Source organism: Oncorhynchus nerka, linkage group LG15, assembly GCF_034236695.1.
Source record: "Oncorhynchus nerka isolate Pitt River linkage group LG15, Oner_Uvic_2.0, whole genome shotgun sequence".
NCBI lineage: Eukaryota > Metazoa > Chordata > Actinopteri > Salmoniformes > Salmonidae > Oncorhynchus > Oncorhynchus nerka.
In genome coordinates this window covers 41,830,490-41,855,085 of record NC_088410.1, presented here as the reverse complement: position 1 = coordinate 41,855,085, position 24,596 = coordinate 41,830,490, and the positions used below count along the sequence as shown (strand labels likewise).

General features: G+C 44.0%; 1 protein-coding gene across 1 annotated transcript; it reads left to right on the top strand.

Moving 5' to 3' along the window:
* The first annotated feature begins 553 nt into the window (after positions 1-553).
* mtif2 (mitochondrial translational initiation factor 2) lies at positions 554-15,290 on the top strand. The gene is made up of 14 exons (XM_029682337.2): positions 554-696; positions 1,818-1,983; positions 3,583-3,697; positions 3,932-4,103; positions 4,430-4,590; positions 4,965-5,141; positions 6,603-6,742; positions 7,195-7,319; positions 7,619-7,823; positions 10,591-10,843; positions 11,053-11,193; positions 12,638-12,802; positions 13,653-13,793; positions 14,933-15,290. The coding sequence occupies exons 2-14, from the start codon at positions 1,825-1,827 to the stop codon at positions 15,100-15,102; spliced, it is 2,124 nt and encodes a 707-aa protein (XP_029538197.2). The 5' UTR covers positions 554-696; positions 1,818-1,824; the 3' UTR covers positions 15,103-15,290.
* The last annotated feature ends 9,306 nt before the right edge of the window (positions 15,291-24,596 follow it).

The following is a 24,596-nucleotide window of genomic DNA, read 5'->3' as shown; positions in this document are numbered from 1 at the left end:
ATACATGTCCGCAAAGGCAGAAGGCGGAAGGGAAACTTCTAGCCAATGAGAGGGCATATAAGAATGTGAACAATTGGCTCAACTTATATCAGTACATTCGTAACAACCTGAACATTACGAAACTTATATTAGATCAAATACGCCCCACTTAGCAATTATATTTTATATTGACCAAATTCGACACACTATACAAAAAATCCTCACTTGGTCTGCTTCTCGCGCAGAAAGATTTGGGACGGAGTCGGTCCTCTCGCTTCTCCCTTTCCGCCAGTCGATACCATAGAGAATGATAGAAGGCTCGAGTGTCCAAAAGGTCGTTTTAGCATGTGCGTCCACCTTGCTTCCGCCATTTTAAAGCAGTAAAAAAGTTGTCAACTGGGTGGGAATTCCTATGGGTTGTAGGCTCAATGGCGCTGCCCATTTTTTGTCAAAGACGCTCTAATAGCACAGATATAACGAGTCCTCTGTCTATATGTGCTGCCAATGTTGTCAATGACGCTATAATAGTACAGCTATAACAATGAGTCCTTTATCTATCTCTATGGCCAACACTGTCGAAATGCTTGCTGGGATACCTGTCATGGCGGCGTCCTGTGAAGGGTTGAAATGGATGTTTGATATCGCTGAACGTGTAATGCAAATGGGATTGAAAACCACATTAACAATGTGGTGAAACGGGGTAGCCTAAATCACAAGGTGAGTTCCTCGGATTTGTGTTATTGCTAGTGGGTAGCTAGCCACATAAAATCATGGCATCTAGCTAGCTAACTCCCCAAAATGACTCCAGCTAACTTACTATGAAGTCCAGTGCAGTGAAATGTGGTGTTTTGGACACTCGCCACAGAGTTTGACAACCATATTTGCAGTCTCTGTTAACTGCAGTGTAACAGAACAATTTTGTACGGGCGTGGCTGAAGTGCGTCAAGGTTTGATTTGCCCGATAACCCGGTTCAAGTTTCCCATTTCCTCCATCTTTGAAGTGGGTGCAACAACACAAGCTGTGTTAAGGTCAACCACGTCTGTTGCGTTTCAGGTTCTTTTTTTCTAGTGTCTTCAGGCGTTCTACAAATCTTTGCAGCCTGACTGTAATAAGGACAACCTGGAACTCGATTTTATAATCCTAGCTCTATATTTCTTTCAAATGTCATTTGTTCCTTAAACTAAATAGGGCAAATTAGCTTCCCAGAAGATACTGACACTATCGTTACACTTGTTTACACTGAGCTGCACTGGAGTCAGAACGCAATCATGGTTACATTAAGACACAGTGGAGCCAGTGTGTGATATGTGTCAGAAAACATACCTCAATTGCAGGGCTGGAATATGTCACTGTACTTCAAATTTGATCTTTATCCGCACTGCTCCACCGAGAAGTTTGAAATACTGCAAATTTTCCTGGAAAACTGCCCCTTTCGTCCTCATGTTAGTTAATATTAGCCACTGCTGCCATTTTGGAATGGCAGTGTTAGCCAGTATGCAAAGTTGATATTCATGTAATAAGGAATTCCCTTTGACCACACCCACAAATTGGGGGAAAACAAACATTATTTCCAAATGACCCACATTGTAAAAGAGCCAACTTTGTGTTGATTTTTATGTTATACAGAAATAACAAAACATGGTGAAAACCTACGGTTCGTAATGCTCCCACATAGGGAAATAGAAGCACGGTGGCTTCAGGTTTTTCGATGTGGGGACCCACAGGCCCCTTTTCATAATGTTGCTAGCAAACCGCATGGCAGATGGTAGTTAACCTACTGTACAGCACGACTGCAGATGCCGCTGTGAAATGAAAATAACAATTCTGTTTTTTTTAGCACTGAAATGAATCGGGCGACCTCCCTGATAAGGAGGATGAGACTGATAACCCATACCGACCCTACACTGGTTGCAAACTACCTCCCTTTCCCTATCTTTGCTCCAGCTTGGACCCCTGCACCTCCACTGACCTGCCACCATGCCAGATACCTTGCTACTAAGCAGGTGAGACAGGGGCAAGTTTTGAGTTGAAGAAAAACATATTCAGACCCCTTGACTTCTTCCACATTTTGTTACGTTACTGCCTTATTCTATAATGTAAATTGTTTCCTCATCAATCTACACACAATCCACAATTAAAGCGAAAAATAGGTTTTGAGGAATGTTTATAAAAACAGATACCTTATTTACATAAGTATTCAGACCCTCTGCTATGACACTCAAAATTGAGCTCAGGTGCATCCTGTTTCCATAGATCATCTTTGAGATGTTTATACAACTTGATTGGAGTCCACCTGTGGTAAATACGATTGATTGGACATGATTTGGAAAGGTACACACCTGTCTATATAAGGTCCCACAGTTGACAGTGCATGTCAGAGCAAAACCAAGCCATGAGGTTGAAGGAATTGCCGTAGAGCTCCGAGACAGGATTGTGTCGAGGCACAGATCTGGGGCATTGAAGGTCCCCAAGAACACAGTGGTGTCCATCATTCTTAAATGCAAGAAGTTTGGAACCACCAAGACTCTTCCTATAGCTGGTCGCCTGGCCAAACAGCAATCAGGGGAGAAGGGTCTTGGCCAGGGAGGTGACCAAGAACCCAATGGTCACTGACAGAGCTCCAGTTCCTCTGTGCTGTGGAGATGGTTGTCCTTATGGAAGGTTCTCCCATCTTTGCTGCACTCCACCAACCAGGCCTTTAGTAGAGTGGCCAGATGGAAGCCACTCCTCAGTAAAAGGCATATGACAGCCCGCTTGGTTTGCCAAAAGACACCTAAAGGACTCTGACCATGAGAAATAATATTCTCTTGTCTGTTGAAAGCAAGATTGAACTCTTTGGCCTGAATACCAAGCGTCACTTCTGGAGGAAACCTGGCACCATTCCTACAGTGAAGCATGGTGGTGGCAGCATCGTGCTGTGGGGATGTTTATCAGCAAGGACTGGGTGACTAGTCAGGATCAATGGAAAGATGAACAGAGCAAAGTACAGAGAGGTCCTTGATTAAATCTGCTCAGGACTTCAGACTGGGGCAAAGCTTCACCTTCCAACAGGACAACAACCCTAAGCACACAGCCAAGACAATGCAGGAGTGGCTTCGGGACAAGTCTCTGAATGTCCAGCCAGAACCCGGACTTCAACCTAATCTAACATCTCTGGAGAGACCTGAAAGTAGCTGAGCAGCGACGCTCCCTATCCAACCTGACCGGGTTTGAGAGAATCTGCAGAGAAGAATGGGAGAAATTCCCCAAGTAAAGTTGTGCCAAGCTTGTAGCGTCATTCCCAAGAAGACTCAATGCTGTAATTGCTGCTGAAGGGTCTTCAACAAAGTACTGAGTTAAGGGTCTGAATACTTATGTTAATGTCATATTTAAGTGTGTGGATTGATGATGGAAAAAAACAATCCATTTTAGAATAAGGCTGTCTCGTAACACAATGTGGAAAAAGTCAAGGGGTCTGAATACTTTCCTAATGTACTGTAAATGCAAATGATAAGAAATGTAATAGGCCTTGATCTCTATTGAAAATAGAGATCATGTGGTTGTGGTCTTTCCTTATGCTTTTAGAACCATTAACATTTTTTTTCATGTCTTTTTTTTTCTAGGGTAAAGGCCATAGTAAAGTTCAGAAAGTCAAACCGAAGCAGGACAAACAGGAAGTAGAAATAAAACAGAAGATGACGGTGTCTGCACTGGCTCAAGCTATGAACAAAGACTTTGGTAAGGCTGATTAAATTTAATGTATAATCATTCAATAGTCTTTAAAGTCATTATTTATTTGACTGAATTATGGTATGAAGTATTGAGTGTGTTCCAAGATGATTAAACTTGTCCAATAAGAAACGCTTGTTTTCGTTTTCCATTCTAAAACGTTTCGCTACGGTGTACACTAATGAATACAACGCAGGTCTGATGTGTAGTACTGATTTGAACAGCGTACCATTTATTCCATAGATCATGTCTTTGAGGCTCTGCTCAACACCTCAGTGGACCTGGATTCCCTAGAGCCCCACTCTGTTCTGGAGGAGCAGTGGATCAAGGAGGTTGTGAAGAGGTCTGGGATGAAGTTCAAGTGGGCCAAGCTGGTGGAGTCCAAAGAGCGTGAGAACAAAGACACTCAGAGAAGGTAGAGGACCTGTCTTGTCATCTGATTGTTAGAAGGGTGGTTAATAGAGTATTTTGGTTGACAGATGCTGGACATTTCAAAACAAAACCTCTTGAGAATTGGTTGTTGGCCGTCTGTAGGCATTAGGGTAGAAAGGGCTCAGTACCATCCAGGTACTGACATTCCCATTCAAGCTCAAACCTGGATGAAACCCAAGTTATACCACCTGAATATGAACTTTTTTAGAAACATTTTATTATATTTAGAGTTTTTTTTATTTTCATATGAATGAACATACAAAATAGAAACAGAAGTTGCATCTGAATGTAAATCAATGTTTATTCTAGAGATCCACCAGATCCGGCCGTCCTGGTGTCTCGTCCTCCTGTCGTCACCATAATGGGCCACGTAGATCACGGAAAGACCACTCTGTTGGACAGCCTTAGGAAGAGCCAGGTGGCTGCGGGGGAAGCAGGGGGCATCACCCAGCACATTGGGGCCTTCCTGGGTAGGGAAACACCTAGACTCCACAAGAAGTGTTTTTTTTAGTGGAATGTTTAGTGATCATAAAACTAGCTGCTAGTAGTAGTGAATCTTACAGAATCTAGCTGAATGAATCAAGGGAATCATATTAATATTGTATGAAAATGTTGACTAACACCGGAAGCTCCCCTCAGACCTGTCCACATATCCACTCTTTGCTTGAGACTTGAGACCACCTGTCGATGCAGATCATTGCAAGGCTAAACTGTAAAAGTTATTTCTCAACCTGGTGCTATGATGCCTCATCGCAATACATATTTTGAATATACCAAATTTCTCGGTGAGGTTAGATTTATCTTCACAGATTTCAGAAGGTTCCATCCTGATTTCTCTCTGCAGTTCAACTTCCTTCGGGGGAAAAGATCACCTTCTTGGACACCCCAGGGCACGCAGCCTTCTCCGCCATGAGGGCCCGTGGAGCTTTGGCTACAGACATTGTCATCCTGGTTGTTGCTGCAGATGACGGAGTCATGAAGCAGACGATTGAATCCATCCTACATGCCAAAAAAGCCCAAGGTACTGTCATATTTCATGTTGGTATTTCTATGCAACTATAACACATTTTGGGTGACATCTTTGAGGGACATTAATATTTTTTATAGATTAAATAACCTTAACTGTAGGGATTGATGGCATTCAATCCAAACTGCAGCTGGTGATAGCATCATGTACAACACATATTCCTGCTGTTGACTTTAAATCTATATACACTGAACAGAAATATAATCGCAACATGTAAAGTTTGACCCATGTTTCTTGAGCTGAAATAAAATATCCCAAAAATGTTCCATACACACAAAAAAAAAAATTTCTCTCAACTTTTGTACACAAATGTGTTTACATCCCTGTTAGTGAGCTCCTTTGCCAAGGTGTGGCATATCAAGAAGCTGATTACACAGGTGCACCTTGTGCTGGGGACAATAAAAAACCACTCTGAAATATGCCGTTTTGTCACACAACACAATGTTACAGGGTGCGTGCAATTGGCATGCTGACTGCAGGAATGTCCACCAGAGCTGTTACCAGATAATTGAATGTGCATTTCTCTACCATAAGCCGCCCCCAATGTCATTTTAGAGAATTTGGCAGTACTTCCGACCGGCCTCACAACCACAGACCACGTGCATGGCTTCGTGTGTGCGACGTCAACGTTGTGAATAGAGTGCCCCGTGGTGGTGGGGTTATGGTATGGGCAGGCATAAGCTACGGACAATGAACACAATTGCATTTTATCGATGGCAATTTGAATTCAGAGATACCGTGGCGATGTCCTGAGGCCCACTGTCGTCCCATTTATCCGCCACCATTACCTCATGTTTCAATATGATAATGCACAGTCCCATGTCGCAAGGATCTGTACACAATTCCTGGAAGCTGAACATGTCCCAGTTCTTCCATGGCCTGCATACTCACCAGACATCACCCATTGAGCATGTTTGGGATGCTCTTGATCGACGTGTACGACGGCGCGTTCCACTTCCTGCCAATATCCAGCGACTTCGCACTGCCATTGAAGAGGAGTGGGACAATATTCCACTGGCCACAATCAACAGCCTGATCAACTCTATGTGAAGGTGTCGTGCTGCATGAGGCAAATGGTGGTCACACCAGATACTGGCTTGTTTTCTGATCCACACCCCTATTTTTTTTTTTTAGGTATCTGGGACCAACAGATACATGTTTGTATACCCAGTCATGTGAAATCCATAGATTAGGACTTAATGAATTTCATTCGACTGATTTCCTTATATGAACTGTAACTCAGTAAAATCTTTGAAATTGTTGCATATTGTGTTTTTTATATTTTTGTTCAGTATAAATCATCACTGCCTTTTCATGGCTAACGAGACGTTTCAAGAGATAACATTGTTGGTCTGAACAAGGCTCCCAATGAGCTCATTTAATGACAGTTCGTTATTTTATGCCTTTTATGTACCTGAATAGTAAAATTGGTGGGGGGGTTTGGTGTATCTGCAGTGCCAATCATTGTGGCAGTGAACAAGTGTGACAAGCATCAAGCTGACCCAGCGCGTGTGAAGCAGGAACTACTATCCCATGATGTGGTATGCGAGGAGTATGGAGGAGAGGTTCAGGCTATCCACGTTTCTGCCCTGAAGGTGAGTTCCTCATCCATAGGAAGGAGGTATACTTTTTTAATATATCATTGAATATATAATGGACTCATTTCCATTTCTCATTTATTACAGCAGAACAGTTGGGAAACAAAATGTCAGACATTTAGCAAGCCTAATGTGTGTGTGTGTGTATATATGCATATGTTTGTTAATTGGATTCTGCCCCTTGTCTCATCTTGGGGGTTAGGACAGTCCGCCAAACATGGTCCAGCCTTAATACAAACACTACTGCCCACTTAAGTCATTCCTGTAATGTGCTTATTATGCATTTGTCACTGTCTGTTTTTGTCCCTCAATAGTTGTCTAAAGTTGGTAAATGTGGATAAAAATGTTTGGATTAAAACTGTCTGGCCCCAGCCTAATTCACCTATTTGTGCAAGTCGGTGCATAATGCCAAAGTCATGACATTAAAAAACAACAATATGATTCCATAGGGGGACAATCTGCTGGAGCTGGCAGAGGCCACGGTGACCCTGGCGGAGGTGATGGAGCTGAAGGGTGACCCGACAGGCCTAGTGGAGGGCACCATTATCGAGAGCCGCTCGGATAAGGGCAAGGGGTGCGTCTCCCCATGGCACAGCCACGGATGAGAGCATGAGCTTAGCATTTGGTTGTTGGAATGGTTGCACCAAGCACTCTAGCTCGATTTAATCGGGTTACAAAACTGCCAACATTCACACAAAATCACAACCTAAAAGCATTATATGGTCAAATGCATATATAATCCATTACAATTTGAGTGAAATTATTGGAGTAACGGAAATTAAAAATAGCTTTGGTAAACATTTCAAAATGAACGTCAGTTCAATAAGATGCTGCTTACAAATACATTTTTACAAATTATGTCCTGTTTTGCAGGCCAGTTACGACAGCAATTGTCCAGCGAGGCACGTTAAAAAAGGGCTGCACTTTGGTTGCGGGGAAGACATGGGCCAAGGTGCGCTTCTTGTTTGACGAGAACAACTGCACAGTGAAGGAAGCTGGGCCGAGCACTGCTGTGGAGATAGTGGGGTGGAAGGAGCTCCCCTCTGCCGGCGAGGAGATCCTGGAAGTAGAGTCTGAGGTAATCTCTCCTGGACAGACATAACATAAATGTAACGTCTATCCTAGGGCAGTGAGATGAGGAACAATTGTTCCTGTGCACCTATTTACGGTGTACCTCTCCCCCAGAACCTTATCCAGTAGCCAGCGTTTCGGCAAGATTTTGGTTGTGGGTTGCCGAGATGAAGTCTGAGGTGACATATATTGCATTATTAGAAGAGTAGATGATTCAGCCAACTCCGAATGTGGTAGTCATTACAACCCAGCCTCAAAGCAATATCTGGACGTTTTTATTTATTTATGAGAATGAGGAGTAGTACAGTTGGAATAGGCCTTATCGGAGTCATTAATTGCCTTCAGATACAATCCAATACCATGCATTGTTGACGTGTCACGTATGCAGCCGGCCAAGTCAATCCCTGTGTTGACAACTCCCACTTCAATTTGCAGTGAAGATTAGCGTTATTAAACAATGTCAGTTCTAAAACGGCTTGTTTGGATGCTGATTGGACAAGCAGCGTTCCATGCTGCGCTGTATTGGCGGTCACAGGTGCACTATAGATACACACGGCGAGGCATGGCTTAGTGTGACCACGCCTCAGAGCAGAGTACGGACGTAGGGTACTCCCATGTAATTAGCCTAACTTTGCCGTCAACCTAAGCAAACTACTGACACTTTTTGGTAGTTTAAATAAACATTTTCAGTAGCTTCATTATTAACATAATTTGCTGTCACAAGTGATTTGAGTGATATTTATTCTGTCACTCTGCGTTACCCGACCTGCTAACACTGACCGTAAACATGTCACGTTATACTTACGTCACTGTTTGTTTACCCCTAGCTTTTTCGCTGGTTAGCACGCTAGCTAGCGAGAGAAGTTAATCTAATTCGCTAGTTTTAGATCTGCCAAATAACTACTTCCAGTCTTTTTGCCTTAGTCAGTGCATTCAACTAAGTTTAGTTTATCACCGTGTAATGTTGATGTTCCCTCTGCACAAAGCAGCATAAAACATAAGGCTAGTCATTATACACTGATAAAATATTCAAATCAAATTTATTTATAAAGCCCTTCTTACATCAGCTAATATCTCAAAGTGCTGTACAGAAACCCAGCCTAAAACCCCAAACAGCAAGCAATGCAGGTGTAGAAGCACGGTGGCTAGGAAAAACTCCCTAGAAAGGCCAGAACCTAGGAAGAAACCTAGAGAGGAACCAGGCTATGAGGGGTGGCCAGTCCTCTTCTGGCTGTGCCGGGTGGAGATTATAACAGAACATGGCCAAGATGTTCAAATGTTCATAAATGACCAGCATGGTCAAATAATAGGTCTGGGACAGGTAGCACGTGGTGAACAAGTCAGGATTCCATAGCCGCAGGCAGAACAGTTGAAACTGGAGCAGCAGCACGGCCAGGCGGACTGGGGACAGCAAGGAGTCATCAGTCCATGTAGTCCTGAGGCATGGTCCTAGGGCTCAGGTCCTCCCGAGAGAGAAAGAGAGAGCATACTTAAATTCGCACAGGACACTGGATAAGACAGGAGAAATCCAGATATAACAGACTGACCCTAGCCCCCCGACACAAACTACTGCAGCATAAATATTGGAGGCTGAGACAGGAGGGGTCTGGAGACACTGGGGCCCCATCCAACGATACCCCTGGACAGGACCAAACAGGCAGGATATAACCCCACCCACTTTGCCAAAGCACAGCCCACACACCACTAGAGGGATATCTTCAACCACCAACCTACCATCCTGAGACAAAGCTGAGTATCGCCCAGAAAGATCTCCACCACGGCACAACCCGGGGGCGCCGCGCCGCCAACCCGGACAGGAATATCACGTCAGTGACTCAACCCATTCAAGTGACGCACCCCTCCTAGGGACGGCATGGAAGAGCGCCAGTGACTCAGCCCCTGTAATAGGGTTATAGGCAGAGAATCCCAATGGAGAGAGGGGAACCGGCCAAGCGGAGACGGCAAGTGCCTTTCTGTTCACCCTCACACTCCTGGGCCAGATTACACTCAATCATAGGACCTACTGAAGAGATGAGTCTTCAATAAAGACTTAAAGGTTGAGACAGAGTCTGCGTCTCTCACATGGGTAGGCAGACCATTCTATAAAAATGGTGCTCTATAGGAGAAAGCCCTGCCTTCAGCTGTTTGCTTAGAAATTCTAGGGACAGTAAGGAGGCCAGAGTCTTGTGACCGTAGCGTACGTGTAGGTATGTATGGCAGGACCAAATCGGAAAGATGGGTAGGAGCAAGCCCATGTAATGGTTTGTAGGTTAGCAGTAAAACCTTGAAATCAGCCCTTGCCTTAACAGGAGGCCAGTGTAGAGAGGCTAGCACTGGTGTAATATGATCACATTTTTTGGTTCTAGTCAAGATTCTAGCAGCCGTGTTTAACACTAACTCAAGTTTATTTAGTGCTTTATCCGGGTAGCCGGAAAGTAGAGCATTGCAGTAGTCTAACATAGAAGTGAGACAAGCATGGATACATTTTTCTGCGTCATTTTTGGACAAAGTTTCAGATTTTTTGCAGTTACGTAGATGGAAGAAAGCTGTCCTTGAAACAGTCTTGATATGTTCGTCAGAAGAGAGATCATGGTCCAGAGTAACATATTGTCTTTCCTTACTTATTACTGGTAATGCCCCAATTCAGACTTACAAGCATATCTCAGACCATAGTCACTTTTGAGCTCTGAGTTATGTTTTTGTCTCGTCTGTTAATATATCTGTTGTGACACCATATTACCCCATTCTATCGATCTTTATCCACTCAACTATAGAAAAGAGCAAGGGAGGTGGTGGACTGGCGGTGCTACCAGGAGGAACAGGACAAACTGAAGGAGGACATGCAAGCCATTGAGGTAAAGCAACGGGAGCACCAAGAGAGCTATAAGAAGGAGCGAGAGCCCCTGGCCCACCTCAGCTGGAGGCAAAGGAAGTCTGCTCTGTACAAGGCCAACAAAAAGCTCATGGCCATGCGGCCCAGCGAGAAATTGGAGTCCCAAGAGCTCTCCCTACCACTCATTGTCAAAGGTGACTAGATCAATTAATTAATCTGAATAACTCAATGACATGGCTAGACAATTCAATTACAGAACAGAATAGAAATGCTCCTAATTAAAATCATATTTCAATATTTATATTAAATAACTAAATTAATCACAAAATATTAAAAATAATGCTATGAATAATTATAATAAAGCCTATGCCATTTCATACCGACTTGTCTTTTGCCACTGCAGGTGATGTGGATGGCTCTGTCGAGGCTATCCTGAACATCTTGGAGAGCTACGATGCGCATCACCAGTGCCAGATGGAGGTGGTCCACTTTGGCATCGGAGATGTTTCCGAGAACGATCTCAACCTGGCCGAGACCTTCTCAGGTGCATCCTCCACACATCACACCATGTCATTGAAAAGGGAGATGTTTGGTCTCAATAGAAGACTGAAATGCCGGCATCACTGCTGTAGTTAGAATGCCCCATGAGTACATTCTAACTGTCTTTAGAGTTATTATCCAATACTCAACTTAAAACACATCTGGTTTACTCTCACTTCAACAAACTTTCTTTGTAATGATTTTAACCCTTTACACTCATGGGAATTGGCCAATATGGATAGGCCTAAATGGAAGTGTTTCTTACAGAATACATTTGAATGGTATAAGCATGATGGCAATTAAAAGGGAACATTTTGGTGATTATGGGGAAATTATTAGACCAAAGTCTAGGACATAATAATTCACCTGACAAAAGACTGAATCCAAACATGACACTGTTGATTGTATGTGTATTTTACATTTACTGTACTTTTCACAGCATTAGCCAATAACGAAATCTGAAAATACTCTGGATACATTCAGTAACATAATAAGAATATTAATTGAAATGGTGGAGTAGGTGCAACATAAGACAATAAAATGACAAAGGTTAGTGTGAGAGGACTAACTGGTGTCTCTGACGTGACCACACACTTCTCCAAAGTAATTTCAATGCACTTCCATGACTCAAAAGAGTCTTTAACTATAAGGTCCTTTTTATGAGCTCTCCTAGCTATGCTGTTGAAGATCTAGAGCAAGCATACTTGTTTTGTTTGGAACACAACCCTGCATCCCCGCCGTCACACAATTACTGTTGTTTACACAATCCAAAAACTGACCATTTACAAATCGCCGAAAGCAAACATGACTAGCTACGATCTTAGTGTTAGACTTTCACAGCAAATTTTCTTCACAATAGACTAACCGGCTCATTCTGTTCAGAACAACCCAGGGTATGACGCCATGTAATCTTCTAACTACATCAAACATGGTGATCATAAATATATATGACATGAGTTTTATTATATGGAAATGTCAAGTGCACATTTGGACTCCATTGGAGGGATTGGGGCAACTTCTTGTCACGTTGCAGTGCTCATGTTCAGAATGGCTGTCAGTCGAAACCAATACGGCGCTGTGAAGCCTGAGCTCTGACGTCATTTATAATATTTTACTGAATAGCCAATTTAATGCTTCTCACTGCCCAAATGTGCCATTTTTCAACCCGTCTACGGGTACAAGTTTAAAGGGCTATGTTTTAACCAGTTAAATATCATCTCCCTCACATTCCATTGTTTAATGTCCCTTCAAGCATGTGCTCTTGTATCCCCTCGATCTGTCTGCTTACCTGTTATACAAGTGTTTTATTATATCCCCTATATTTACACTTTTGAAAATGAAAAACAAGTCTTACTGGTAAACTAATGTTTTAAGATCTTTTTTATTTTTTGTTGACAAATGTTTTGTTTATTGTTATAGTAACACTTGCTATTTCTTCCCATGACCAGGCACCATATACGGCTTCAATGTGGGTGTCAATAAGTCCATTCAGCAGATGGCCACTAAGAAAGGCATCATGCTAAAGATGCACAAAGTTATCTACAAACTCATCGACGACCTAAAGGACGAGCTGAGCAGTAAACTCCCTCCGTCTGTGAAGGAGAATGTGATCGGTGTGTGTGTGGTATTTTAATTTAATAAATCAGGGTAGTCAACACAGGCAATTGTTACTGAGTGTTCTTGGGAGTCCTGGGATACATCGAATCAATAAACGTACACATGACATAGTAATTTTCAAAAATGACATACTGTAGTGGTCAAATAAATTGGCACTTTTGCAATGGAGCAGAATATTCAGTTTTCTCTTTCAAAACATGTCATATGGCTATTTTTACTGTGTAGGCACCTGCAATTTACACAGGTGAGGTAAATTATACCCTTAACAAGAATCACTTAAGTCTCCAACCAGATTCATTTGAATTCTGAGTAAATCAGTTCAGGACATTTTTTTTTCTTGAACTGAAAACATTTTCTGTAACTTTTTGGGGATCCTATGCCATTGTAAATCAAACACATACACGTGGGAACACAAAGTTTTCCCCATTTCAACTTATTTTAGAAGAAATAGTGAATCATGCAAGGATATGTATTCCTGTATATCGGTAGTGTTAGTTGCTTTGTTTGCTGGTTTGCATGCAGTTTAAAAACACTGGATAACTGTCTTTTCACTAAACTGGGAATAGACTGTGCTAGAAACCCTAATGTAATTGTTTGCATCTCACACAGTGTGGGTTACTGTTTTGAATCCCAGTTCTGACCGGTGAAAAAGAGAGAAAAAAATCTGGTGGTAGTGATCTTAACTTAACCCCCTATACTGCTCATTGGGCGCTGCATTGTGGCTGCCCTCTGTTCCAGCCTCTTCAACCTAATGTGTGTTTGTGTAGCGGAGGGGTTAGGTATAGCAGAAGACCGATTTCCGTCTCGTATGGATTGAAAGTATTTTTCTTCGTCTTCTCTTTCTAGGGGAGGCATCTGTCCTGGCCATGTTTGACGTGACTGTTGGGAAGAAGAAAGTGCCTGTCGCCGGCTGTAGAGTTCAGAAGGGTCAGCTAGATAGAAAGATGAAGTTCCGTCTGGTCCGAGGCCGAGACGTCATCTGGGAGGGTAAGCGAGAGCGCGCGAAGACCTACTACCATACCGAATAGCTAAAGGGAATGTCACTCATCCGGGATCCTTACTGCGGTTCAATATCTAGCTGATACTTTTAAATACATTAAAAAAAAGAAGATGCTAACACCTCTGGTTCCATGGTTGCCATGGCACTGTAGCCCAGGCAGAGAGCTCTGTAAATATTGTACATATGTTTATTAGTATTTTTTTGTTTTTTCTGTGCATTTTTTAAACTTATTTTGGGGGGATTTGGCTGCTCTAGGGTTTGATCACTATATCCTGTGGACTCTCAGACTTGCAGGATTGTGATGAAAAGTCCATATTTGGGCTTGTTAGCTAGCTAGCTTGCTGTTTGGATTAAAATGTTTATTTTTTGTTTAATCTGTTTGGAAGTATTACATCAAGGATTGCATGCTGTGTCCAGAGATAGCTGAGGAAGTTCAGGGACTGTTCAGGGAATGCGCCTAACCACTGCCAAGATGTGGTGGCTTTTCATGCGTTTTTCAGACCTAATACTTTGTCTCCATTTCTATTTTTTTGTCTGTTTTACTTTTTATGCGCTTTGAGATTCTTTAAAGCACTATACAAGTTCCAAAATATATTAATTATTATTAGATCTGTAACCCAAGTATGCCTAGTAGACTAGGTCTACTGTGTAGCTTATGTTTGTACATTGTTTAAGCCGTTTATTTAAGAGGACCACAATGGTAATACGTTTTTTTGTGTCATCCCCAATTTTAAAAGCATTAACCACATGTGTGGTTGTATTGTGTTTTAAATGCTCAAATATATCTAACTTTTTCCTTTATGAAATAGGATGTTATCTAAATGAGCACCTCATTCCATAGAAGCCTTTTAGGAGCGTCTGCATATCTACACTATACTTTCAAATACATATTTTTAAGTATGTGAAATTCTGTATTTACTATCAATGCTCCATACTGGTAATTAGTCAAACCGGTTGCTTAGTGTATACAGATAATGTCATGTGATAAACCTGTGGCTTATCTTGTATGTACTCTGACGACGGGTCACCCTTATTCTTGAGTCAGTCACAAATACATTTGGTGATAGTTGGTTTCTTATTCTTGATTAGAGTAAAAACTGTGTGCGGTGTCTTGTATTACCTGCAGGCTCCTTGACAGCACTGAAGCACCACAAAGATGATGTCCAGATGGTGAAGACGGGGATGGAGTGTGGCCTCTCTGTGGATCAGGACATCGAGTTTAGAGCTGGAGATGAAGTAGTGTGCTACGAAGAGACTGAGACGAGGCAAACAATTTCCTGGGATCCAGGATTTTAGGACATGCTATGGATATTGGCCTCATCAGGTGAAAAATCCATGATCTGAATTGAGTATTATTTATGCTAGAGACGGTTGAGCATTCCAAGACTTTGAATTTACATGTAAAATTGTGAATGTCATGACTAATTGAATTTGAGGTGTTGTACTGACTGCTCTGCTTGATGTAATAAAATTGTTTCTAGTAAGATTTTATTTTTTTCAAGTGATATGAGCATACAGTACTTGTATCTGTACCAGCAGTGGCTTTATTTGTGTTCTACAATTGGACCGATTTTCTTTGCTTTGGGCTCACTGATTTTGAGTTAATATTCTATAAGAGGAACAGGAGCTCAAGCAGTGGAAAATTAGGTACTGGTACTCAGCCCCAGTGAGCTCCTGCTCAAGTCAGGCACTGCATATACAACACATCATTTTACAAGAGATGAAGTGTAAATACGTATTACAATAATAAAAAATAAAAAAACATGTGCATATCGTTTAAGGTAATAAATATGCTGTTATGTTGAAAAGTTATGCACACACTACATGTAGAAGGGCCTAACTCCACTCACATCTCTCAGCTGTCTGTGCATTGCCCTGATAACTTTCGTTTCTGGCCATATTTTTTTCAGCTTCTTTAAAAAATACACAACTGTAGTGTCCAAATGGGCCAGCATCCCTGTGGAACGCTCTACTTTGTAGAGTCTATGCCCTGATGAATGCCCTGTTTCGCCCTTGTAAAAAAAAAAAACGCAGCAGATTGGCTCGTGAAACGCACACTAGTCACTCTGATTAGACCAGCAAGCTGTCAATCAACACAGGTCGGGTGAGCTAGCGAAGAGATTGCCGATTTGCTGTACAGCTATAGGATCAGGTGCAGCGCAAACTTCAAATTGTAGGAAGAGGGGATTGCCATAAATAAATATGCAGCTCCAGAAATTGGTCCCGGCGGGAGCGCAGGACACTGTGCTAGTTTAGCCAGCTAGTCCTAAGGAGGACTCCGTGTCCGTCGCTCCCGCCTGTCAGGAACGGTTTTCTCCTGAACACAGCAGGCAGGAGCGACACTGTGCTAGCTAGTTAGTTTGCTAGCACAAAGTGTTGCCCCAGCCTCCCACCTGCTGTGCTAGTGTAAGGAGGGGATGACCCATAGACGGTGTTCTTCGCCCCCCTGTCTGTTGGGCACTGTTTTCTCACAGTTCTGTTAACGACGGTGAGGGCAGGCGGGAGCGAAGGACACTGTCTACCTGTATCGCTCCTGCTAGCTAGCAAGAATGACTGGTAGGTGGGGACGAAACAATTCAGATAATACTTTTATTGCCCGTTTCACCCACATTCAAAAGCGTCACACAAGCATGATCCAAAGATTAGGCAGAGACTAATTTAAAGGATAATAGTTGGGCCAAATTGAACCTCAAAATGTCATGGATGAGGAGGACAAGAGATCTTGTCATACAGTCCCTCAGACATTTTTTAATAAGGACTCTTACCTTAGTTGTGGCCGGAGGGATGTCTGGGTCTTAGCCGTGTGAAAAGGGTCAAGAAGTAAGGTTGCTCTCATCTGGGTCACGGCACCAAATGTTGTTCACACTCATATTCGTCACGTGACCTTGAATTGAAGGCTAAGCTTCTTCAAATTACTAAGATATTGCATAATTAGAATGCTATCTGAAAGCTGCTAATAAATTACCATTCACCATAGTGTCAACACTCATTAAATGTGACCTCAACTGATAGACCCTGTCTTTCTTACTTTCACTAGTCTCCATATCTGTTTCCTTCAACTCAGATCCTTCTACTCGTTTCAATAGGAAAGCCCTCTCAATCACTACTGCTAATACACACAGATCACTTTCGAACAATGTTCTGCTTTTACCCTTATTGTACCAAGAGCTACAAACAAACAAAACATGATCATTTCTGTTCATTTGGATGCCACTCCTCTTTTCCTTTCTCCTTATTGGAAGTTATTATCTGTATTTTAGTCTACCCTAACAATGTTACTGTATATATTTATGACCAATTTCACTTTATTCTTCACACTCATTGAAAGTCCTGGGGTTGCTTCTCAGCCAAGGGAGTGGGCTCACTCACAATTTTGCCTACTGGCAGCAATATCCTTGCCTGTGAAGCTGTTTTTTGTGCAAAGCAATGATGACAGCACGTGTTTCCTTGCAGATAACCATGGTTGACAGAGGAAGAACAATGATTCCAAGCACCACCCTCCTTTTGAAGCTTCCAGTCTGTTATTTGAACTCAATCAGCATGACAGAGTGATCTCCAGCCTTGTCCTCGTCAACACTCACACCTGTGTTAACGAGAGAATCACTGACATGATGTCATCACTCTTCATAACATTCTGGAGTATATGCAAATTGCCATCATACAAACTGAGGCAGCAGACTTTGTGAAAATTAATATTTGTGTCATTCTCAACTTTTGGCCACGACTGTCCACCAGGGTACACCACAAATTAGTTTACATTTTCTCATGTTTGTTAGCTATCTACTAGCCAATATTGCTACTCTGATGTACAGAAAACGTTTATGCTTGGTGTCTGCTAAATGGCTGGGACATTTTGGAGCACACTTATCTGTTAGACACATAAATGCATCTATGTATTTTCTCTGTAAACTGATTTGCATTTCTGCGGTGAGGTGGGGCTAACTAAATGAGAAATGGCAATCCAGGAGAAATGGAAGTACAGCATACTTTGTGATATCAAATGCCTTATTTTCGTACACTTTAAGATTGGGTATGCAACCAAGCTCACATGAAACCTGTGCAGGACCTTCAAGTTGTTCCACACCAATCTCAAAAAACAATTTCTGTATGGACCTCGCTTTGTGGACGGGGGCATTGTCATGCTGAAACAGGAACGGGCCTTCCCCAAACTGTTGCCAGAAAGTTGGAAACACAGAATCGTCTAGGATGTGACTGTCTACTGTAGCATTAAGATTTCCCTTCACTGGAACTAAGGGGCCTAGCCCGAACCATGAAAAACAGCCCCACACCATTATTCCTCCTCCACCAAATTTTATAGTTGGCACTATGCATTCGGGAAGGTAGCATTCTCCTGGCATCCGCCAAACCCAGATTCGTCCGTCGGACTGACAGATGGTAAAGCGTGATTCATCACTCCAGAAAACATGTTTCCACTGCTCCAGAGGCCAATGGTGGTGAGCTTTACACCACTCCAGCCGATGTTTGGCATTGCACGTGGTTAGGCTTGCGTGTGGCTGCTCTGCCATGGAAACCCATTTCATGAAGCTCACGATTAACAATTATTGTGCTGACGTTGCTTCCAGAGGCAGTTTGGAACTTGGTAGTGAGTGTTGCAACCTGAGGACAGATGATTTTTTAGCACTCGACGGTCCCGTTCTGTGAGCTTGTGTGGCCTACCACTTTGGGGCTGAGCCGTTGTAGCTCCTTGATGTTTCCACTTCACAATAACAGCCCTTACAGTTGAGTAGGGCAGAAATTTGACAAACTGACTTGTTGGAAAGGTGGCATCCTATGAAGGTGCCACGTTGAAAGTCACAGAGCTTTTCAATAAGGTAATTCTACTGCCAATGTTTGTCAATGGAGATTGCATGGCGGTGTGCTCTGTTTTATACATCTGTCAGCAACGGTTGTACCTGAAATAGCCAAATCCACTAATTTGAAGGGGTTCCCACATACTTTTGTATGAAATAGTGTATGTAGGACTTTTTGCCACATTCAACATCTAAAAAATATAAAGGCAAATCTATTTGTGACAGCCCTTTCACAGACCCTCCTTCACAACCAGACAACCAACCATTCCACTACTGGAGTATCCCCAGCATCATTCAGGCTGGGATAACCTTCCAGTTAGGTCTCTGGTATGCAAGCTGCATCTGCTGAGTGACTATACCGAACACACTTCATTTTAACGGGGAAAATAGGGTTGCACATACAGTTGAAGTCGGAAGTTTACACACACTTAGATGGGGGTCACTAAAACTCGTTTTTCAACCACTCCACAAATTTTTTGTTAACAAACTATAGTTTGGACAAGTCGGTTAGGACATCTACTTTGTGCATGACACAAGTAATTCTTCCAACAATTGTTTACAGAGAGGTTATTTAACTTATAATTCACTGTATCACAATTCCAGTGGGTCAGAAGTTTACATACCTTAAGGGAACATTTTTACATTTGCCGTATGGTTAGTGAGAAAGTCCATATTGCAAATTTACGGTCCCTTACTAGACGTCCGAAAACGTTTGTAAAATTTGCGGACGGCGTCGGGCCGAGCGGCAGGGCCGGACCTACTGGGAAGTCATCAAACAAACTTTCTCGGACATTCGGTTTCCGTTTTATAAAATAATCAAATTTTGGTCATTTTTCCGCTGTCCCGGTAAATTTACATTTACATTTAAGTCATTTAGCAGACGCTCTTATCCAGAGCGACTTACAAATTGGTGCATTCACCTTATGACCTCCAGTGGAACAGTAGTGCATCTAAATCTTTTCAGGGGGAGGGGGGGTGAGAGGGATTACTTTATCCTATCCTAGGTATTCCTTAAAGAGGTGGGGTTTCAGGTGTCTCCGGAAGGTGGTGATTGACTCCGCTGTCCTGGCGTCGTGAGGGAGTTTGTTCCACCATTGGGGGGCCAGAGCAGCGAACAGTTTTGACTGGGCTGAGCGGGAACTGTACTTCCTCAGTGGTAGGGAGGCGAGCAGGCCAGAGGTGGATGAACGCAGTGCCCTTGTTTGGGTGTAGGGCCTGATCAGAGCCTGGAGGTACTGAGGTGCCGTTCCCCTCACAGCTCCGTAGGCAAGCACCATGGTCTTGTAGCGGATGCGAGCTTCAACTGGAAGCCAGTGGAGGGAGCGGAGGAGCGGGGTGACGTGAGAGAACTTGGGAAGGTTGAACACCAGACGGGCTGCGGCGTTCTGGATGAGTTGTAGGGGTTTAATGGCACAGGCAGGGAGCCCAGCCAACAGCGAGTTGCAGTAATCCAGACGGGAGATGACAAGTGCCTGGATTAGGACCTGCGCCGCTTCCTGTGTGAGGCAGGGTCGTACTCTGCGGATGTTGTAGAGCATGAACCTACAGGAACGGGCCACCGCCTTGATGTTAGTTGAGAACGACAGGGTGTTGTCCAGGATCACGCCAAGGTTCTTAGCGCTCTGGGAGGAGGACACAATGGAGTTGTCAACCGTGATGGCGAGATCATGGAACGGGCAGTCCTTCCCGGGAGGAAGAGCAGCTCCGTCTTGCCGAGGTTCAGCTTGAGGTGGTGATCCGTCATCCACACGGATATGTCTGCCAGACATGCAGAGATGCGATTCGCCACCTGGTCATCAGAAGGGGGAAAGGAGAAGATTAATTGTGTGTCGTCTGCATAGCAATGATAGGAGAGACCATGTGAGGTTATGACAGAGCCAAGTGACTTGGTGTATAGCGAGAATAGGAGAGGGCCTAGAACAGAGCCCTGGGGGACACCAGTGGTGAGAGCACGTGGTGTGGAGACGGATTCTCGCCACGCCACCTGGTAGGAGCGACCTGTCAGGTAGGACGCAATCCAAGCGTGGGCCGCGCCGGAGATGCCCAACTCGGAGAGGGTGGAGAGGAGGATCTGATGGTTCACAGTATCGAAGGCAGCCGATAGGTCTAGAAGGATGAGAGCAGAGGAGAGAGAGTTAGCTTTAGCAGTGCGGAGCGCCTCCGTGATACAGAGAAGAGCAGTCTCAGTTGAATGACTAGTCTTGAAACCTGACTGATTTGGATCAAGAAGGTCATTCTGAGAGAGATAGCGGGAGAGCTGGCCAAGGACGGCACGTTCAAGAGTTTTGGAGAGAAAAGAAAGAAGGGATACTGGTCTGTAGTTGTTGACATCGGAGGGATCGAGTGTAGGTTTTTTCAGAAGGGGTGCAACTCTCGCTCTCTTGAAGACGGAAGGGACGTAGCCAGCGGTCAGGGATGAGTTGATGAGCGAGGTGAGGTAAGGGAGGAGGTCTCCGGAAATGGTCTGGAGAAGAGAGGAGGGGATAGGGTCAAGCGGGCAGGTTGTAGGGCGGCCGGCCGTCACAAGACGCGAGATTTCATCTGGAGAGAGAGGGGAGAAAGAGGTCAGAGCACAGGGTAGGGCAGTGTGAGCAGAACCAGCGGTGTCGTTTGACTTAGCAAACGAGGATCGGATGTCGTCGACCTTCTTTTCAAAATGGTTGACGAAGTCATCTGCAGAGAGGGAGGGGGGGGAGGGGGAGGAGGATTCAGGAGGGAGGAGAAGGTTGCAAAGAGCTTCCTAGGGTTAGAGGCAGATGCTTGGAATTTAGAGTGGTAGAAAGTGGCTTTAGCAGCAGAGAGAGAAGAGGAAAATGTAGAGAGGAGGGAGTGAAAGGATGTCAGGTCCGCAGGGAGGCGAGTTTTCCTCCATTTCCGCTCGGCTGCCCGGAGCCCTGTTCTGTGAGCTCGCAATGAGTCGTCGAGCCACGGAGCGGGAGGGGAGGACCGAGCCGGCCTGGAGGATAGGGGACATAGAGAGTCAAAGGATGCAGAAAGGGAGGAGAGGAGGGTTGAGGAGGCAGAATCAGGAGATAGGTTGGAGAAGGTTTGAGCAGAGGGAAGAGATGATAGGATGGAAGAGGAGAGAGTAGCGGGGGAGAGAGAGCGAAGGTTGGGACGGCGCGATACCATCCGAGTAGGGGCAGTGTGGGAAGTGTTGGATGAGAGCGAGAGGGAAAAGGATACAAGGTAGTGGTCGGAGACTTGGAGGGAGTTGCAACGAGGTTAGTGGAAGAACAGCATCTAGTAAAGATGAGGTCGAGCGTATTTCCTGCCTTGTGAGTAGGGGGAAGGTGAGAGGGTGAGGTCAAAAGAGGAGAGGAGTGGAAAGAAGGAGGCAGAGAGGAATGAGTCAAAGGTAGGCGTGGGGAGGTTAAAGTCGCCCAGAACTGTGAGAGGTGAGCCGTCCTCAGGAAAGGAGCTTATCAAGGCATCAAGCTCATTGATGAACTCTCCGAGGGAACCTGGAGGGCGATAAATGATAAGGATGTTAAGCTTGAAAGGGCTGGTAACTGTGACAGCATGGAATTCAAAGGAGGCGATAGACAGATGGGTAAGGGGAGAAAGAGAGAATGACCACTTGGGAGAGATGAGGATCCCGGTGCCACCACCCCGCTGACCAGAAGCTCTCGGGGTGTGCGAGAACACGTGGGCAGACGAAGAGAGAGCAGTAGGAGTAGCAGTGTTGTCTGTGGTGATCCATGTTTCCGTCAGTGCCAAGAAGTCGAGGGACTGGAGGGAGACATAGGCGGAGATGAACTCTGCCTTGTTGGCCGCAGATCGGCAGTTCCAGAGGCTACCGGAGACCTGGAACTCCACGTGGGTCGTGCGCGCTGGGACCACCAGATTAGGGTGGCCGCGGCCACGCGGTGTGGAGCGTTTGTATGGTCTGTGCAGAGAGGAGAGAACAGGGATAGACAGACACATAGTTGACAGGCTACACAAGAGGCTACGCTAATGCAAAGGAGATTGGAATGACAAGTGGACTACACGTCACGAGTGTTCAGAGAGTTAAGCTTACGTAGCAAGAATCTTATTGACTAAAATGATTAAAATGATACAGTACTGCTGAAGTAGGCTAGCTGGCAGAGGCTGCGTTGTTGACTAAGTAGGCTAGTTGGCATTGGCTGCGTTGTTGACACTACACTAATCAAGTCGTTCCGTTGAGTGTAATAGTTTCTACTGTGCTGCTATTCGGGGCTAGCTGGCTAGCTAGCAGTGTTTGATTACGTTACGTTGCGTTAAAAGAACGACAATAGCTGGCTAACTAACCTAGGAAATCGCTCTAGACTACACAATTATCTTTGATACAAAGACGGCTATGTAGCTAGCTATGTAGCTAGCTACGATCAAACAAATCAAGCCGTTGTACTGTAATGAAATGAAATGAAAAATGTGATACTACCTGTGGAGCGAAGCGAAATGCGACCGGATTGTTGAGTGCAGAAGTTCTGTTCGGTAGACGTTGGCTAGCTGTTGGCTAGCTAGCAGAGTCTCCTATGTTAAGGACGACATAAAACTACACACTCTAAACTACACAATTATCTTGGGTACGAAGACAGCAAAGACAACTATGTAGCTAGCTAACACTACACTAATCAAGTCGTTCAGTTGAGTGTAATAGTTGTGCTGCTAATCGGTAGACGGTGGACTAGCTAACGGTGGACGTTAGCTAGCTGGCTAGCTGCAGGGCAGTGTAGACTGCGTTAGGACGACGAAATACGATAATTACGCAATTATCTATGATACAAAGACGGCTGTGTAGCTAGCTAAGAAGAAATTGCTAAGATTAGACAAATCAAACCGTTGTACTATAATGAAATGTAATGAAATGTAATACTACCTGCGGACCGAGTGCAGATGCGACCGCTCGCTCCAACCCGGAGCGAGAGGGCATATGCAATCATATTGCAAATGTACAAAACATCACGAATCACGACGTGGCCTTATCTCCAAAACTGAAAATATTTCGAAGCCGAAACTTGGTGAGCGTAGGTTTGGCATAATGGGCAGTTGGCCCCGAACAAGATGGCGTCTAGGCCTCAACGGTTTTTGAGTTAAATTGCCATTTTTCTGGGATTAAAGGTCCAAAATGAAAATAGAGAAATAATTTTTCCGCTTCATGTCAAAGTCCAGGAGCCTCCGGTGTCAATAAAAAAAGAACCAGCCATTTATCTATCGTCATTTAAGAGAAATCGTACAATGTCAAATTGGTGATGTTCAAAAATAGTTTTTTTTTTAAACAGTTAAAGATCCAGTTGCAGGGTGTTCATAAAAATCTTTTTGAAGTGTGCGGCGGAGCTCTGCGAGATTTCTGTGATTTTCTTAAATAACACACACTCACTAAACCCTCCGTAAATAACTCAGTTCTTAACGTAAAGACTTAAAACTCAGGATTCTGTAAAGGCATACCCCAATCAGGATATGAGTTTATTTATAGCTTCCTGTGCCAACTGGAAGTGCCTTAAATGGTGTCATAGTGGCTGTTTCCAAGGGTTAAAAAGGTCAGATATTTTCAAAACTTCATATGTGTGATTAGGCAACCCCCATGAACTGTAAGTCAGTCATTTCTCCCAACAGATGTCAAAGAAAAGCTCTCTCACACACACACAGACACACACACACAGCAAGGATGGAGTGACAAAGTGTGGTGCTTAAAGACACACAGAGCCTGCAATGGCATTTCCATATTCTCTAGGCCGTGCCGAGTTCAACGAGATGCCCCGCTTGACTGTAGCTCGCTCTGATGGACACTGACTTGCTAGTTGACTTTTGTACATTCACAATATGTTTAAACGGAGAGGGACCATCACCAAAATGGCATTCTGAAATCAACACAAAAAATGGCATCTCCAGACTGTGCCGAATTCAACGAGACGCCCCGCTTGACCGTAGCTCACTGTGAGTGCAGCGAACGTGAAAAAAAGTAGGCCCAAAATGAAGCCTGGCCCTAAATGTCATTTGCTTTTGGGTGACAGT